Raw genomic sequence first — 19,736 nt, forward strand, 5'->3', positions numbered from 1 at the left:
AGACATAAGAATAAGGATCGAATTTCGAAACGACCATGGGAAGAGGGAATCCATGTCATGTCATCACTACGTCTGCCAACTGCCTTTTATCGATACAACAAATTCAGGAAAACACATACCTCGTCCACCTCCCAATCCTGAAGAGAGCGTCGAAAGTGCACGTCCCACGTAATCCCTCTACTATCAAGTCGATAACAGTTGGCTACGTATGCATGTCTATCAATTGCAATACTGTATAACCTGGGAAATAAAAATGATAAAGGCCGGTCTCCACACCAAATATCCTCCCAAAAGCGTACACATCTGTCATCACAAACTTTGAATCTGATTTGAGTAGAAAAAGCGTCCCATCCCTTCCTAATGAATTTCCACACCCTGTAATACCCCTAATTCTAAAAAGGATATAATTGAAATTTAATTGTTTGATTTTATTGAATTTTAGGTGATTACGTGGCTATGTGTTGATTGATTTCTTTGTGTTATTGTGTTAATTAAATTATATACGAATGTGGATGTTGAATTAATTGTTTAACAGACTTTATGTGTTTAATTGAAAGTGTTATTACGTTAATGTATTAATGAATGGAAGTTAATGTTTAAAATTAATGGTTTAAATTTAAGTGTTTACTTTTATTTAGGATGGAATTGGTTATACTCATGATGTATATACATGTATATATGGGTATATGTGTATATGTAGATTAGTTTAATTATTATTAATTATTAATAATTGAATTTGTAATTTTAGTCATCATTTAATGTATAAAATAATTCTAAGGTTTTATTTATATTTATAATATCACAGGGCTTAAGGTTGCCGACTTGTATACATATATTTAGTTTATATTAGAGTTTCTTTTCTTTTCTCTTTTCCGTCTCTTCTTAAAAGTGGAGTTAGGGTTTTATAAACCTATATATATACATATGATGGTCTGCACTAGGGCTGGGAAAACTCTAATAGCAGCAGAGAGAGGGACGGGGAATACAGTGAGTTTTAAGAGAGAAACTAAGATAAAGGGATTAAAGTTTGGGCTAAAGGATTAGGCTGGACCAAGGAGGAAGGTTGAGGGCTGTTCGAGGGTTAGAACCAGAGCAGAGGAGTCCTTGACGGTAGTCACAATCGCCGTAAAAACTTAGGAAGACGGTGACGAGGTTTTAATTCAAAACTACACAGGCAAGTTCTATTCTGTCTCTCTCCCTTTGGCCTGTGTTCTGTGCATGCCTAGATGATCTCTAGGACTTTAATCAGACATTAATTGAATCTTTCATGCTTAGTATATGCTAAATTGATAATCTTTATGTGTTTAGTTTTATCTAGAATTGTTCTTGTAAGTTTGGGATGCACCGTTTGATTTTACAGACTAAGGAATCGGTAACTGTTTTCATTATCGTTTTTAATGTAAACTATTCTAAATAAATGATGGGGATGATACTAGATGAAATATAGACTGTTAGGATCACTTTTATGAAGAATAGAATGGCTGGAAATGACCAGGGACTAAGCAGACGAAGCGAAGAAGTGCAGTGCTCTCAGAGAGGGAGAGAGCAGGCTCCAGGGAAGTGTGAGCTGGCTCCCTCTTGTGCAGAGCCAGCTCCAGGAGGTTGGGAGCTGGCTCCCCTCATCACAGAGCCGGCTCCAAGGTCTAGGGAGCCGGCTCTGAGGTGGTGTGAGCCTGCTCTGTTTTCTTATGAGCAGGCTCTATTGTTTTGGTGCGTTCTGGAGTGGTTTTGGGGCACTGTTTGGACGAGTTGGGTTTCTAGAAATGTGTTGGAATATTAATGAGGGTTATATATATTAATTTAGAGTGTATTAAAACCCTTTGATGCATAATATTTAGTTGTATGCTAATAATTTGAACAGTATCGAAGTTTAAACAATTTTGCACACGGTTAACAGATAGGAAGGATTAGATTGTTGAATTTTGTTTTAATAATCTAATGGACTGTAGCATGGACTCTAAACCTTGTATTATGTTGTTTTAGAACCCAAACTGCAGAATTGATGTTTTTATGCAATTGGATTAAACAGTATGAAAGCGTGAAACAAGTTGCATGCTGTTAACGGATATAAAGGATAGAGGGGATTTAATTGCTTAAACTGTGTCTAACAATTTAACGGACTGTAATTTGATTTATAAAACTTGTTTTGAATGCATAATGGGGTCATTTAATTATCAGACTAGTTTTATGCTTACTTTGGTTTTTAATTGCTTAGATATTAAAACTCTGTCTGCAATTACATAGATTAAATGCTTTGGATTCTAATTGCTTAACTATTAAATAATGTTCTAGTAATTACAGGGATGTTATTTTGGATTTTAGTTGATGAACTGTTTAAATTCTGTTTTTATCAACTATATGGATTATGTGGATTGTATTTGATGTACTGTCTAAAGTGTTGCATCATTTATGGATCTATGCATTATATGCACCGGTATGGGACGGTGGCATATTAAGGATGGATTGATCAAAATGTTAATTCCTACCTATTCATACATACGGAATGGATTAACTAAAACAGTTAAATCCTACATGGTTTCATATCCTATTAACTAAAACAGTTGAACGACATATTGGATGTTTGTTTATATTCTGTATCAGGAAGAAAATGAGTTTAATTAAAATATTTAAATCCTAATTATATGTCGTGTCTTAGCAATGAACAGTTGAGCGGCACAACATTGATTTTGGATGGGAATTTATATATATAATTTATGGTATCGCGATATGAGCTTGAGTCTCAGGATCGTTGGTTAAGGAGTGTATATGCATTGGGATGCATAACTAGTTGTGATGGTTGAGGTATACCCTGTTAGGTCTAAGTACTCATGCCCACCTTTGGGTGCGTTTTTTCACGGTGCCTTCTATTCAGGTTGAGACCCCCATTGTAGTCCAGAAAGAGTCCTGTAGTGTGGATATATATATATATTTACGAACTATATAGATATGGTTGAGATATCTAGGATGTATCTGCGTATCGGGTCTCTATTTGGATTGTAGTTAGAATAGAACTTTTTCGTGAGCCTGACCCACTATTATTTTTCAGGTATCGGGCGGTTCCAGTTTTAGAGCTTATTCGTGCTGAGCAGAGACGGTCACTCACTCTTCCGACTACGTAAGATTGTTATTTATATTTAGTTTTGGATTTCCTTGTTTAGTTTAATTTAACTTCAGTTGGGTTTGGAATAGGGGTCCACTAGATGGATTCCTGAGTTTTATTCATGGAGGAACAGTTATATCAGAAGAGTTTATTTATTAATGGAAATTTATTCTGAGGTTTCAGTTTCTGGATTATCATTTTAGTTTCTTTTCAGTAATTTTATTTATTCATGTTTATCTTAATTGTATTTTGTGTTCATTTATTGCTAATTGGTTTGATATCCTCGGGTAATCGGGCATAGGCCTGGCCAACCCGCATCTGAAAATCCGGGAGTATCACAGTTGGTATCAGAGCACTCCAGGTTCTAGTATCCTTAGGAGTGTCTTTTGTTATAGGACTTCCGCGTTGTGTCTCTTAAAAACTTAGAGCCATATTAGAATTCGTTGTACTCTATTTACAGTTCGTTAGGAGGAGCTGATGTCAATCAAAATTCCAAAGTTGTGAAGTGGTTGACACTAGGAGGAGGATGGGGTCCAAAGCGAAAGCGACAAAGACCCAAAGGAGTAAAGGAGTACGTTGTCGAGTTCTTTGCCAGTAGCAGAACTTGGGATGGAAGGTTTAGTTATGGGGTTGGAATTACTTAGAAAGTATAAGCCAATAAAGGATTAAGGTGTAGGTGTTAGGTCACCGCATGTCGAGGCCAACACAAGAGGATCCTAACTGAGGAGATTGCAGAGTATCCAAGGAAAAGGATACTAAATATTTAAGATGAATGATTGCACGAGGATGAATTTTATTTGCTTGTAGTGGAATGAATGATACAAGTGGTTGGTGTGAACCAATCTACATATAGTTAAATTTTCGTATCATCTCTAAGGGAGATAGATAAAAAGGTACTATTCAGGAGTTTGGAAATCGGATGAAGTTATTATCAGAATGAAGTAATGATTTTATACCACATTTCAGAGATTATGGGGATTAGGTTGTGATGTTTTAAGTTGCTTTATAAAGCCACGTTAGACGGTTGGTATTTCGCGTATAAAGAAGATGAGGGTTAAGTCTTTGGTTTTGCCTAGGCAAACGAATGTTGCTTTTAAGCTATGTTGAACGGATAGGTTTCGAGGTTGGATGATTACCTACGAAACTAAAAACGAAGAATTTGTGAAACAATTTTTCAAGTTGAGTTCAAAGGAGGTTTTCTTGTCTATAATGGATGATAGCTGAAGTAGAATTATATTTTTATTTTATTGTGTGCATCATACATGTTTCATTTTTTGTTAATTATTCATGATTTGGAATATGGTTTAGTTGGGGACAAAAGTATGTGATCAGCCAACTACTGTTTTTAATAACATGGAATAATAGTGTTATTTACGCTAGGATTATGAGCATGTGGTCATATGATTTGGTAGATATACAGGATTCTAGCCAATCTATTGGACCTGGACATGTATCACTATGGTATGCTACTTGGGATAGGATAGTTAAACTATCAATACGCGACAACTAATCTAAAACGATTAGTTTGATATGCTTTACACTAGATATGGATTCATTTTTACAACACCCTAATAATGGTGAATGTTATTGTGGCGGTATTCATAAGGGTGTGGTAGATAAAGATCACTGTAATGCCACTATGGTTTATCAAAGGTGTCGGAGGTGCAGAACATCTTGTTGGATATTCTAGAAATTGTCACTAGGACGGAAGGAGGATTTCGTGCTGGTAGGTATTATTAGAATGATGCTGAGAGAGGATGGTGGACTGATTAAATCTTTATCAGTCTATTCATAACCAAGACACTATTCACAAGGGTGTCATTTGGAGGAGTTGCTAGTGTTGCACTTGGAGGAAGAACCAAAGTTTCTACACTGTGTAAAATGTGAAAAAAAAAAAAAAAAATTAGGGTCATAATTCGCAACAATTAGCTGTTGCTACGACGTTGATGACTATATGGAGGAGGAGAAAAGTTCCATATTCATTTGAAGCGAGACAAGGAGTCAAATTGACACTTACTTATATTAAAGAAGTAGGGTGTGTCAAAGACAGGATGGTGAGATCGATCATGTATAATAAGGAAGAGATGTACGGTGTGTGTAGAAAAATCATAGCTAGTTGACTTTCGATGAATAAAATTACTAGTTGATTTTCATTATCGGTAAGTTTATCACTAATTGGTGATGCATAGATTCAGTTACAGGGTTAACTTTTGACGATGCTCCAATTTAAACAATGGGTGCAGACGAAAGCTAGTGGTACTAGACTAGATGGTACTTTCTGTAGACAAATGGGAAGGAGGATGTAAGGACTGAGGTTCATAACTCTTAGTTCTTTATCCTGGTGAAAACAAAATGCTTCACGGTATGAAGCAGATGTGTGGAGGATAGGCAAGAAGAGGGACGTAGTGATTTTGACACCATTTCTAATATTTATTAGATGATCGAGCTGGATCATTCGAGATTACTGGATCCTTGCAGCCATTTTCTATACTGCAGTGGAAATGATAGAGTATTTTCACGGATTTAGTTGAGGGATTGTTGACTTTACAAAAGGGTTGGGATTTTGGTTGGGATATTGGATTAATTTCTAAATTAAATCAGCTCAATTCTTGTTTATTTCGAACTGGTAGGATATCAGTTCATATGAATAGAGTGGATTATGAGAAGACTTAGATACATCAAAGTAATGATTCACACTTTGCATTAAGTTTTGTCTGGTGGAAGGGAATATAGAAGTGGACGCTCTCAACAACCGATAGGATATAAATATCTTTCGATTCGTTGTTGAGTTCGCAGTTGGAGTTTTAGCCTGTATAATAATGACACTGGCTGTTATCGAGGAAAATAAGGAAGTTAACTTCAAATATTGGGGCTGATCTTAGTGGAGGTGTTATCGTACTCAGATAGAGCTTAAGGTACTGGAGGAGGATTAGAAGTTCTGTAAATAATGTCGGAGTAAATGAGATGTAAAATTTGTCAATTCTTCTCAATACACGCAGACGATTATAAGGTTCATCCAGATATCGACTATATGTTCTAATGAACCGGTTGGTGTAAGGACATGTTTAATTGGTCTATCTGGATAGATTAGTTTTAAATTAATGTTATGCATATGATATGCATGCTATGACTATGGGTGTTTTTGTTCATTGTTAAGTAAAAAAAAAAAATTGGGACATGGTTGAATTGTCGGCATGGTTGATTTGCCAAAGTATAACTAAATATTCTTAAGAATATATGGTTGATTTGCCAAAGACATGGTTGAATTGTCGGCATGGTTAATTTGCCAAAATATAAATAACTATACTTAAAGAGGCATGGTTGAATTGCCCGGGTATAAATAAATATATCCATAACGGCATGGTTGATTTGCTAAAGCATAAAAAAATAAAAATAAAAATAAAAATAATTTGCTTAGTTAAATTCATTATTGGCTTTTGATATTGCATATCGATTAGCATTACCAAATTATTAGCACTGGATGTATAGGAATTTTGTGCGATAATCCTATGGAATTGGAGGAATAGGGATCGTTACCCTTAACTACATATTGGGTAAGATTGAGGCGTTGTTAGATACAACCTAAGAGTTGTACATTTGTGGTGTTTCTTAAATATAGGAACCTTGTTTCTTGTTAGATGAATTGGAATGTGGTGGGGCCTAGACACAGAGGCTGAGTCCACACGAGAACGGAAATAAATTTTAAAAACAAATAATTCAGAATTTCGTGAATTCCGAGGACGGAAATCTTTTTGTTAAGGGGGGAAAATGTAATACCCCTAATTCTAAAAATGATATAATTGGAATTTAATTGTTTGATTTTATTGAATTTTAGGTGATTACGTGGCTATGTGTTGATTGATTTCTTTGTGTTATTGTGTTAATTAAATTATATGCGTATGTGGATGTTGAATTAATTGTTTAAATTATTTTGTGTTTAACTGGCTTTATGTGTTTAATTGAAAGTGTTATTACGTTAATGTATTAATGAATGGAAGTTAATGTTTAAAATTAATGGTTTAAAATTAAGTGTTTACTTTTATTTAGGATGGAATTGGTTATACTCATGGATGTATATACATGTATATATGGGTATATATGTATATGTGGATTAGTTTAATTATTATTAATTATTAATAATTGAATTTGTAATTTTAGTCATCATTTAATGTATAAAATAATTCTAGGGTTTTATTTATATTTATAATATCACGGGGCTTGAGGTTGCCGACTTGTATACATATATTTAGTTTATATTAGAGTTTCTTTTCTTTTCTCTTTTTCGTCTCCTCTTAAAAGTGGAGTTAGGGTTTTATAAACCTATATATATATATATGATGGTCTGCACTAGGGTTGGGAAAAATCTAATAGCAGCAGAGAGAGGGACGGGAGAATATTGTGAGTTTTAAGAGAGAAACTGAGAGAAGGGGATTAAGGTTTGGGCCAAAGGATTAGGCTGGACCAAGGAGGAAGGTTGAGGATTGTTCGAGGGTTAGAACCAGAGTAGAGGAGTCCTTGACGGCAGTCACAATCGCCGGAAAAACTTAGGAAGACGGTGACGAGGTTTTGATTCAAAACCACACAGGTAAGTTTTATTATGTCTCTCTCCCTTTTGCCTGTGTTCTGTGCATGCCTAGATGATCTCTAAGACTTTAATCAAACATTAATTGAATCTTGCATGCTTAGTATATGCTAAATTGATCATCTTTATGTGTTTAGTTTTATCTGGAATTGTTCTTGTAAGTTTGGGATACACCGTTTGATTTTACAGACTAAGGAATCGGTAATTGTTTTCATTATCGTTTTTAATGTAAACTATTCTAAATAAATGATGGGGATGATACTGGATGAAATGTAGACTGTTAGGATCACTTTTATGAAGAACTGAATGGCTGGAAACGGCCGGGGATGAAGCAGACGAAGCGAAGAAGTGCAGTGCTCTCAGAGAGGGAGAGAGCCGGCTCCAGGGAAGTGGGAGTTGGCTCCCTCTTGTGCAAAGCCGGCTCCAGGAGGTTGGGAGTCGGATCCCCTTTTCACAGAGCCGGCTCCAAGGTCTAGGGAGCTAGCTCTAAGGTGGTGTGAGCCTGCTCTATTTTTTTGTGAGCAAGCTCTATTGTTTTAGTGCTTTCTAGAGTGGTTTTGGGGCACTGTTTGGACAAGTTAGGTTTTTGGAACTGTGTTGGAATATTAATGAGGGTTATATATATTAATTCAAAGTGTATTAAAACCCTTTGATGCATAATCTTTAGTTGTATGCTAAAAATTGAAGATTAAACAATTTTGCATACGGTTAATAGATAAGAAGGATTAGATTGTTGAATTTTGTTTTAATAATCTAATGGACTGTAGCATGGACTCTAAACCTTATATTATGTTGTATTAGAACCCAAACTGCAGAATTGATGTTTTTATGCAATTGGATTAAACAGTATGAAAGCATGAAACAAGTTGTATGCTGTTAACGAATATAACGGATAGAGGGGATTTAATTGCTTAAATTGTGTCTAGCAATTTAACGGACTGTAGTTTGATTTATAAAACTTGTTTTGAATGCATAATGGGGTCATTTAATTATCATACTTGTTTTATGCTTACTTTGGTTTTTAATTGCTGAGATATTAAAACTCTGTCTGCAATTACATGGATTAAATGCTTTGGATTCTAATTGCTGAACTATTAAATAATGTTATAGCAATTACAGGGATGTTATTTTGGATTTTAGTTGATGAACTGTTTAAATTCTGTTTTTATCAACTATATAGATTATGTGGATTGTATTTGATGTACTGTCTAAAGTGTTGCATCATTTATGGATCTATGCATTATATGCACCGGTATGGGACGGTGGCATATTAGGGACGAATTAGATCAAAACGTTAATTCCTACCTATTCATTCATACGGAATGGATTAACTAAAATAGTTAAATCCTACATGGTTACATGTCCTGTCAACTAAAACAATTGAACGACATATTGGATGTTTGTTTATATTTCTGTATTAGGAAGGAAATGGGTTTAATTAAAAAATTTAAATCCTAATTATATGTCGTGTCTTGGCAATGAACAGTTAAGCGGCACTACATTTGTTTTGGATGGGAATTTATATATATAATTTATGGTACCGCGATATGAGCTTGAGTCTCAGGATCGTTGGTTAGGGAGCGTATATGTATTGGGATGCATAACTGGTTGAAATGGTTAAGGTATACCCTGTTAGGTCTAGGTACTCATACCCACCTTTGGGTACATTTTTGCACATTGCCTTTTATTCAGGTTGAGATTCCTATTGTAGTCCAATGAGAGTCTTGTAGTGTAGATATATATATATATATATATATATATATATATATATATATATATTTACGGACTATATAGATATAGTTGAGATATCTAGGATGTATCTGCGTATCGGGTCTCTGTTTAGATTGTAGTTAGAATAGAACTTGTTCATGAGCCTGACCTATTATTATTTTTCAGGTATTGGACGGTTCCAGTTTTAGAGCTTATTCGTGCTGAGCAGAAACGGTCACTCACTCTTCCGACTGCATAGGACTGTTATTTATATTTAGTTTTAGATTTCCTTGTTTAGTTTAGTTTAACTTCAGTTGGGTTTGGAATAGGGGTCCACTAGATGGATTCCCGAGTTGTATTCATGGAGGATCAGTTGTATCAGAAGAGTTTATTTATTAATGGAAATTTATTCTGAGGTTTCAATTTCTGGATTATCATTTTAGTTTCTTTTCAGCAATTTTATTTATTCCTATTTATCTTAATTGTATTCTGTATTCGTTTATTGCTAATTGGTTTGATATCCTCGGGTAATCGGGCGTGGGCCTGGCCAACCTGCATCCAGAAATCTGGGGTATCACACGCCCCAGCTCCTCCCATGAGAGAAACCAGACGAGTAGACCAACCACCACTCTCTTCCCCATATCGGCAAGAAACAAGCCTTCGCCAAGGGCAATGTCTTTCCCTTTCGTACCTCCACAGCTATTTTTCCAAAAGAGCTTAAATTCATTGGCTTGCAAACTTGTTCCCAATTGACAAGTTTATACTTAAATTCATCTCCTCTTCCACCCCAAAGGAAATCCCTTTGAATTTTTTCAATCCTATCAGCAACAGAGCATGGAATTTGGAACATAGATACAAAATATGTGGGATGGCTCGATAAAGTGCTCTTAATAAGCGTAACTTTCCCCCCCTTAGACAAGTATTGCTTTTTCCATCTTGCTAATCTCTTCGCATACCTATCAATCATAGGGTCCCAACTCCCCACCGTTCTTGAGGCCCCTAAAGGCAAGCCTAAATACGGAATTGGAAAAGAACTCACCTTACACCCAAGGACTTCCGTTAAAGATGAAATATCTTGAACATCTCTAACCGAAACAAGCACATTTTTAGCCACATTAACCTTCAGACCAGAGACGGCCTGAAAGCAGGCCACGATGCACCTCAAATATCTAAGTTGAGACACATTAGCATCACAAAAAACTAGGGTGTCATCCGCAAAAAGTAAATGAGAGACCTCCATCTGATGGACAGGATCTCTTCCCACCATAAAGCCCTTAATAAGAATAAGATCATCTGCCCTTCGCATAAGTCTGCTTAATCCCTCCATAACAATAAAAAAGAGGAAGGATGACAAATTGACAAGGGATCTCCTTGTCGTAAACCCCGAGAACACCCAAAGAAACCAGCAGGAGACCCATTCATAAGAATAGAGAATTTGACAGACGAGAGGCATGTCTCTATCCATTTTCTCCATTTACTTCCAAACCCCATTCTCTGAAGCAAATAAAGTAGGAAATTCCAATTCACATGATCATACGATTTCTCAATGTCAAGTTTGCACAAGACTCCGGGAACACCACTTCTCAATCTAGAGTCCACACATTCGCCTACAATAGGAACTGAATCAAGAATTTGCCTTCCTCCAACAAAAGCATTCCGGGAGTCCGATATAATTTCATCTATCACTCCCCTCAACCTAAGAGCAAGGACCTTAGCCATAAGCTTGTAGATAGAACCCACTAAACTGATAGGGCGGAAGTCTTTAATATCAGAAGCACCTCCCTTCTTAGGGATAAGGGCAATGAAAGTTGCATTTAGCGACTTCTCAAAGGCACCAGTAGAATAAAACTCCTGAAAAGTGCCCATCACATCGTTTTTCACAACTGCCCAACTTTCCATAAAAAACTGCATAGTGAACCCATCAGGCCCCAGAGCTTTGTCCCCATTACAGCTAGATAAAGCCTTTAGAACTTCTTCTTCTGTAAATGGAATCTCAAGCCCTTTCCTATCGATCTCAGAAATGGTCTCAAAATGAAGACCATCAAGTTTAGGTCTCCAAGCAAGTGGTTCGGTATAAAGCTTCTGATAAAAAGAAGCAATCCCATTTCGTACATCTTCCTCCCTCCACATCTCTACACCTTCCACCCGAATACATCCTATATGATTACTTCTTCTATGAGCATTAGCAAGTCTGTGAAAAAAATTTGTATTACGATCTCCCTCTTTAAGCCAAAGAACCCAGGATTTTTGTCGCCAAGATATCTCCTCCATACTAGCAATCTCAGCAAAAGCTACCTGACAATAAGCTCTTCTAGAATGCAAAAACTTCACATGCCCACCCGCCTCTTATAGGCGATCAATCTCATAAAAATCAGCAATGACTCTATTCTTCCTCCATTCAAGATTCCCAAAAACGTCTTTATTCCACTTCTTATGATTGAATTTGAGAGCCTTCAACTTTAAAGTTAACATGAAGCTAGATGAGCCTATGACAACAACTCCCTCCCACCAAGACTGAACTTTCCCTTGGAAGTCCTCTGCTATTAGCCGTATATTCTCAAATCGAAACGGAGACCTTTGAGAACATAAACCTCCACAATCTAAAACCAAAGGAACATGATCAGATATGACCCGTGCTAAAACTGCTTGAACGACATCCGAGAATTTCTCTTCCCACTCCCCAGAAATCAAAAAACGATCCAGCCTTGAAAAAGTGACTAGGTCCCTGCCATTTGACCATGTATAGGCTGCGCCTTTCATTGGTAAATCAATGAGAAGATGTTGTCAATGAAATCAGAAAACTGATCCATTTTAGAAGACCTCATTCCTCCTCTGAACCTCTTTAATGGGAATATAACAGAATTGAAATCCACACCCAAACACCAAGGAAGAGACCACATTTCTTGAGCATGGTTGAGCTCCTCCCAAAAAAAAGGCCGATCAATATCAACAACTGGTCCATAGACCCCAATGAAAACCCAACTGAAGTTGCCCTCTTCCAATTTGAACTTGCAAGACACTGAGAATCTCCCCACCCACACATCCAACTGAGACAACCATCTACTATCCCACATAACTAAGATACCGCCCGAAGTACCTATAGCATTCAAGACCTCCCATTTTGCAAACCTTCCTCCCCACAAACTTCTACCCACCCTATCCAAAATGGATGCCAACTTTGTTTCTTGCAAACAAACAACTTGGGCCCTCCACTTCCTCAAAGGAACCTTTACCATCCTCCTTTTATTCAGGTCATTGAGACCACGAACATTCCAAGAAATAGTTCGTAGCTTCATTAAAAACAAGATAAGATGATCTCCCCTCCTCCTTTCGCCAAGCTCTGACTCCTAGTCCTTCCCTTCTCCATCACCGCCCCTTTCTTTCTGCCATAATTGACTTCAGAGATAAGATTCTTGATCTCCTGTACCCCTTTCTAGGATGATAAGGGCTTCGGGTTCACTACCTCTTCAGTCACAGCTACCTCTCTGCCTTCCACTATTGCTTGAAGAATGGAAAGTGTCTGATTACTGTTCCCCTCTGAAGAAACACCCAGCAACTCACTAGCAGCTCCTATGTTTTCAATCATCCAGTCCTTACCCAAGTCAACACTTGAAGTAAAGTTTAATAATAATAATGATGATTTTTTACTTATCAAAAAAAAAAAAAAAATGATAACTAACCCCCAACCATAGAAGAAAGCCACCCCACTTGCAAAAGATCCCTTCATCACTTAGGTGCTCTCACTCTCTCTCACATACACACATAATATATTTGTATTTATGCATTACTATATGTAAGTATGCATGCATACATATATGTGTATATTTTATGTATTTATGTGTGTAAAATACTTACATGTATGTATATTTCATCTATATCACTGTAGGAATACCTTGGAATCATACTTTTCTGAGTCGCAAAAACTTTCCAAAACACTTCTTGGGTTGATGGCAAAGGCTCTACAGATTGATGAGGAAGAGGTAGACGAGATGTTTGAAGATGGGATGCAATCAGTGAGGATGACTTATTATCTACCATGTCCAAAACCAGAGCTGGTTATTGGCTTTACACCGCACTCGGAAGCTTCTGGCATCACTATCCTTCTCCAAGTCAATGGAGTGGAAGGCCTCCAAGTTAGAAAAGATGGATTTTGGCTCCCTACAAACTTCCTTCCTAGTGCCTTTATGGTGAATGTAGGAGACTTTGTAGAGGTTTGCATACCTACATGGATAGATCCTTCCCCGTTCTCTTTATCACAAACTAAATCTAATAAATTTTCAGAACCTTTTTCTGGTTTGGATGTCAATTTAAAATATATAAGTACCTTTTATAATGTTGCTCTTTTGTGACCTAGAGGTCACAGATTCAAAACAGAAATGGCCTTCCACAAGTACATAAGACAACTTACAGCTGACTCTTCCTAAATCTTGCAATGATAGGAGTCTCGTACACTGGACTAGTACTGTATTTTTTACCTAGCTACTACTGCCTGACATAAGTTTTGCAGTATCACAATTTCCTTTTCCTAAAATTAACTTATGCAGCATCACTCATTTCAACATTCTGGGCTCCTTTACTAATTGCTGGTATATTAAGTACAGATGCTTAATTTGTGAAGTTCTGTAATAAATTTTAAATTTTTTTTACACTCACCTACCTTGGTCTTAATTGCTAAGACTCGTTTAATACTTTTTTTACACTCACCTACCTTCTTTAGTTTGATTTGAATTTTCCTTTTCCTTTTCCCACTGTTTGAGTTGTTAAATTCTACTATTCATCGTCCCACAGACATATTCATCATAATATGGCCATGGTGTGAGTTCCATGATTTAACTTGTTAACACCAAACACTTCAATTCCAAATATCTTTAGGAAACAACACTAATTATTTTCATATTTGGTCGGCCTCTTTGTTGCTTACCTTCAAAACATACAAGTCTTGCTCTTTTTATATAGGGACCTACGTTGAATAAGACCATACCACCCTAAGTCTACTTTTCGTAGTTTTATCTTGTTATACCTAACGTTCCCATCGCATAGTCACATGTTATTTATCTCATCTTTTCTAGTAATTTTTATCATCTCGCAAAGCATCCTTGTCTCCACCACATGGATGAAGCTGTATTTGTGTCTTTCTTAACATTGTATTTTGGTCAGCCTCTTTGTTGCTTGCCTTCTCAATTTCTTTCTGTTTATTGTGTTCATGTACAGATCTTTAGCAATGGTGTCTATCGCAACATTGAGCACAGGGTGACAGTAAATCCATTGGAAGAGAGGATCTCTATTGCTATGTTTTTCAATCCCAAATTCCAAGCAAAGGTTGGACCTACAGCTCGTACTATAAACCCAGAAAACCCACCATTGTTCAAAAGGGTGGAGATGGAGAAGTGTGTCAAAGATTTCTACTCCCATAAGCTCAATGGAAAGTCATTCTTAGAGCGAATGCAAATTGAAATTGATGGTGATCATGAACTTGCTCAACAAATAAAATGGTGTAATATATTGAGGTTTGAAGTTAAATTTTATAAAATTGTGTCTTGTTTAATGTTGTTATAAATAAAATGGTGTGATCGATGTATATTATGGTTTGGAGTATATGTGTTGTATATAAGTCGTACCACATTGCTGGTGGGATAATGTTGTTATAAATAAAATTGTTTTATGTACTTGTTGGTTTGGAGTTAAATCTTGTAAATGGTATTATGGTACCTCTTGTATGTAAAGTTATACTAGTCTCTATTACATTGATGAATTTTATGGTGGGATAATTCAATCCTGTTTTGTATCTAAACTTGTTACAATTTAGGGTTGCATAATAATGGAATGATATTGGTTTTTATGTATATATGGTACTGCTGAGACGTTATATATCCGAAGACTTGAACATTAATTTGGTAATCAGGTGCAAAAGGAACCAACAAATTGCGGTAGAATTTGAAAGTGAACATGATCCAAAGCACAAGAGAGCTTTATGGAGGTACTAATTTGATCCGAACTTCAAAGTGGTTATTTTGGAGCACCAAATCAGTGCAACGATGACAACAACATAAAACTAGCATGCCATAATTATTGCATTCGACATAGCCACTAATACCTACCAGCTTGAGTTATTATTATCCATGGGCACTAATAAGGGTCTTTAATTGAAGTGTGAGAGATACAAGGCAGCTACCTTCCATGGGATTAATACCTCATTCCCGCAACATCCACGTATCATTGGCAGTAGAATTTCAATGCATCAATTGCAACCTAGCATATCATCAAGCCTCAAACAAGAAAGTTTCAAACCAGAGGAAAAGAAACAGTGTCATGATTTTATTAACTTGAAATAAAACTAGTTACAGGTGAACTTTTATACAATTCACAAACAAGGCACATGGCCACTCAACAACTAGGAACTAAGCAAGAGTCAACTCCTAGCAAAAGTCAAAATACACCTTGCCAAAGTAACACCAAAAAAAATTACAGTGGCAATCTCTCTGTACATAAGAGGCAAGCTTTAGCCTTGTGCCATTTCAGGCAAGCTTTAGCCCTGTTTCTCAGAGTTTTCTGCAGCAGTAAACATATACATTTCTATTCGCAAAATTTTCTTTTACAGTTGTAAAGAATGAACTGATTCCAAATTGCTGAAAAAAATGAATGGCGTTGGAAGCTATTCTGGTTTGAAACTTATCCCAAGATCTCTCCCTCTTCTACATCAATCGCCTCCTCATCCATGTAGAAGTCATCCTCCTTCAGAAACAAACCCAATAACTCCAACGGTTTATTTGATACAAATACTCTAAGGTTCTCAAAGTATTGGACAATTTGCAGATTGTCCTCGAACTCTACAGTCTTCTCCAACTGAAACGAGGAAAGGGGAAGACAAGTTAATTTCTTTTTAAGCAACAGATTCAAAGGTGTACATCAGGAAAGAAAAAAAAAAAAAAATTTGAACAAAAAATAGACAAACATAAACCTTCTGCAGACGAAGTCGGGCAGCGTCTCTTTCTCTCTTCTGCATCATTTGTCGTGCTTCTGCTATCTTTTGTGAAAAAGATTCATCGGCTCTGATTTGGGGTTCAACTCTGCCCTTATCTGTAAACAAGAAATTTAAGAGTTCAAATATGATTTTGAATTGACATTTTGTTTCAATTAGAAGGAAGAGAAAAATGTCTCATTTCCCCTTGTAAAGTCACTTCATGCAATATGGAACCTATGCTCCTGTCAGCATTCCACACCTGAGATACTTAATGCAAACTAAAAAATAACCATAGGGGAGCCAATATCCTATCCTTTTTTTCTCAATTTCAGCCAAAAACTTATTTATCCAAAACACAAATTAATAAAACTTGAGTTCATTTATGGAATAGTAAAGATTACCTTTCCCATGCAGCCTTGCAACTCTTTCCTTTTCCTCCCTTTTAGCCTGGTCAGCTTTACCAGCCTGAAGAAGAATTAGACAAGAAGCTTAATGAGCAAAACCACAACAGCAAAACCTCAACCTTGCAGTTGAAAACTAATCAATGAAAAATACTTACTTTGATAGCCCTTGCATCGAGACAACTCCTGATAATTCTTTCCAGCTCGCACAAAGTGTTATCATCCAATGCTTCAATATTTAATTTGATCTTTTCTGGTTTCAGGTAGGTGAAAGCATCATTTTGAAGGAAACCCTGCAATTGGTGCGCCTTCTTTCCAGTTGATACTTCCACAAATGAATCTTTCCTAACATTTTTCTTCTTTGTCTTGTCACAGTTCAGATTTCCCGAACGAATCCCAGACACCATTTTGTCACCAACAATGCATGAATCACCTACTGCACAATTAGCACCACAAACAAGACTAAATACATTAAAAAGATCACTTTTCTTTTTTAATTCAATGAAAAGAATGAATATAAGAACCCCAAGTTATAATAATAATAATAATTTTTCTTTTTTAATTCAATGAATAGAACACGAGTTATTAAAAAGGAACAAATAAAGATAACCCCTAATTGCAACCTAATTATAGGGAGAAAACAATTGCAACTTCCAAAAAAAAATTGTATGAAACAGTAGTGATTGGTTTTGGAAATTAATCAATAATCACATCCTTGAATCATGAAACATCAATTAAAATATAACCCTGAAATCATACAATTAGCAAAATACGAAGATAAACAAAAATTCGAAGATAATTACCAGAATTGAATGCGAATGACGTGAAAATCTGTATCAATCGACCAAAAAAGGGAATGGAAGAGAAAGGAAAGTAAAGGTTTAGAGAGGCAACGAGATTTTCGGAAAGAAAAGGGAAAGAAATGATTTTCGAGGGTTTAGGTCTGAATTTGTATGTCAAAGAGAGAATAGGGCTCTATCAATAAATAGGGCTTTATCAGAAAATAAGGCTTTATCAAGTTGGCGGCGCTGCTGTACGTATTGCGAGGGTTTAGGTCTGAATTTGTGTCAAAGAGAGAATAGGGCTTTATCAGAAAATAACATGCTATGCCGATTGATAAAGAAGAAGTCAAAGGGAACTATTGGATTTACATCGGCTTAAGGACAAAAGAAAATCAAATAGAAATATACCTTCGCAAATGCTGCACTGTGTGAGACTTCAATTTCAAGATGCTGTGATGAAGTCGAAAACTTGGTTCATCGGACGCATGAAAATGCCTCGGCGTATTGAGAAGACCGAGCATAAGCCCTTCTTATCAAGTTGGCGGCGCTGCTGTACCTATTGCGAGGGTTTAGGTCTGAATTTGTGTGTGTCAAAGAAAGAATAGGGCTTTATCAGAAAATAGGGCTTTATCAAATTGGCGGCGCTGCTATACGTATTGCGATTTGCAAAGGAATAAAGGGGAAGAAAAGATTTTCGAGGGTTTAGGTCTGAATTTGTTTGTGTCAAAGATAGAGTACGGCTTTATCAGAAAATAGGGCTTTATCAAGTTGGAGGCGCTGCTATACGTACTGCGATTAGGGCAAGTGCTGGCAATATATGCTAGCAAAACTTTGTTGGATTGTCGGTTACGTCAGCAATTATGTTGATGTGACTAGCAATAATATACTGCTATTTTATTTATACGATATGAATTAGTTAATATTTAGTACTTTATTATTTTTTGTTGTACTTTTTTAATGCATTTAATATTTTGAGTAAAAAATATTAAAAATATATTTATTTTTTTTTGTTTGCTTGTATTTTTTAAAACCATTTCTAACAATATGATATTTTGTTTTAAAAAATTCGTTGATAAATTTTTTTAAATTTTTTTTCAAAAGACTAATAAGAAATAGAAATCATAAATATTTATTTCAAAATAAAAAATAAAATAAAATAATCAAAACATAAATTTATTTTTTACAATAAAAATAAATCACATATAAAAAGAAATAGTAAAGAAAAAAAACCAAAAAAAAAAAAAAAAAAGGGAAAAGAGCCGTTGCTTGTGGGCAAAAAAAAAAAGAGGACAAGAGCTATTGCTGCAGGGCATGTGGGGCTTGTTTGGCTCGCAAAGGACTTGTTACCTGTTGCGATGCCCTTTGCTAGCTTTCCTTTGGGTCCCACAGATTGCTAGCTTTATACCAATTCACATACTAGCAACACTAACTCCAGAGCTAGCAAACAAGCCCTTGTACCGGTTGCTCTTAGCCTAGGAATAGTGGGGATAATGCAAAAATGACTGCGTTACCCTCACCACAATAATATTTCTTTTCTTATTGCATTTTAATTTTTAATGAGAGAGAGTTTGAGGATAAATCAAAACATATATATATTTTTTCTTTCTAATAGACATGCATAAAAAATATTTTTATTACTTTTCTTTTCTTTCTTTTCATTATCTTTTGGATTCGTATAGGTTAATAAAATTTATGACCCTAGTTGTCATTTTGGATATATTTTAGATTGTATATATATATATATATATGGATCTATCTAATTTCGAAGTGAGACAAATTTAGTAATTAATTTTTATCCAGTAAATTTGAAATAGAGGCATTTCCTAATATACCTATATCCTTTTAACATCTGCATATTTCATTTATCTTAAGAAAAATTTATGAGGTTATTTTTGTAGTCACTACCATTAAGCACAAATCAATATTTGTTTTAATGAGCTTGGATGATTATGATTTACCATAAGTTGATGGCAGGTACTATATACCTTATTTATTTTGTTTGGATTAGAGTATGTGATCGGTCTCTACCATTAAGCACAAATCAATATTTGTTTTAATGAGCCTGGATGATTATGATTTACCATAAGTTGATGGCAAGTACTATATACCTTATTTATTTTGTTTGGATCTGTTTTTTAGGGGCGTGCCAGAGCCCATTGACTCAAATTTAGAATAGCTAAACCTATCATATTTATAACCG

At 35.8% G+C, this 19,736-nt stretch overlaps 2 protein-coding genes across 3 annotated transcripts; one reads left to right on the plus strand and one right to left on the minus strand.

The window, feature by feature from the left end:
• The first annotated feature begins 12,830 nt into the window (after positions 1-12,830).
• On the plus strand, positions 12,831-15,152 carry LOC132277631 (codeine O-demethylase-like). The gene is made up of 4 exons (XM_059779470.1): positions 12,831-12,910; positions 13,085-13,126; positions 13,279-13,603; positions 14,604-15,152. Exons 1-4 carry the CDS (start codon positions 12,831-12,833, stop codon positions 14,946-14,948), a joined length of 792 nt encoding a protein of 263 aa, XP_059635453.1. The 3' UTR covers positions 14,949-15,152.
• A 533-nt stretch (positions 15,153-15,685) lies between these two features.
• Positions 15,686-18,317, minus strand: LOC132278915 (transcription factor GTE9-like). Of its 2 annotated transcripts, none has more exons than XM_059780822.1 (5): positions 17,945-18,317; positions 16,913-17,187; positions 16,755-16,818; positions 16,351-16,469; positions 15,686-16,235 (listed from the first exon to the last, which is right to left on the minus strand). In XM_059780822.1, exons 2-5 carry the CDS (start codon positions 17,159-17,161, stop codon positions 16,062-16,064), a joined length of 606 nt encoding a protein of 201 aa, XP_059636805.1. In that variant the 5' UTR covers positions 17,162-17,187; positions 17,945-18,317; the 3' UTR covers positions 15,686-16,061. The 2 variants fall into 2 exon arrangements, with proteins under 2 accessions (XP_059636805.1, XP_059636804.1); XM_059780821.1 differs by having other exon boundaries at positions 16,913-17,190; positions 17,945-18,316.
• Between the last annotated feature and the right edge of the window lie 1,419 nt (positions 18,318-19,736).

This window comes from Cornus florida, unplaced genomic scaffold (genome assembly GCF_030987335.1).
Source record: "Cornus florida cultivar Cherokee Brave unplaced genomic scaffold, ASM3098733v1 CherokeeBrave_3.0.0_Hap2_Chr10, whole genome shotgun sequence".
Classification (NCBI taxonomy): Eukaryota; Viridiplantae; Streptophyta; class Magnoliopsida; order Cornales; family Cornaceae; genus Cornus; species Cornus florida.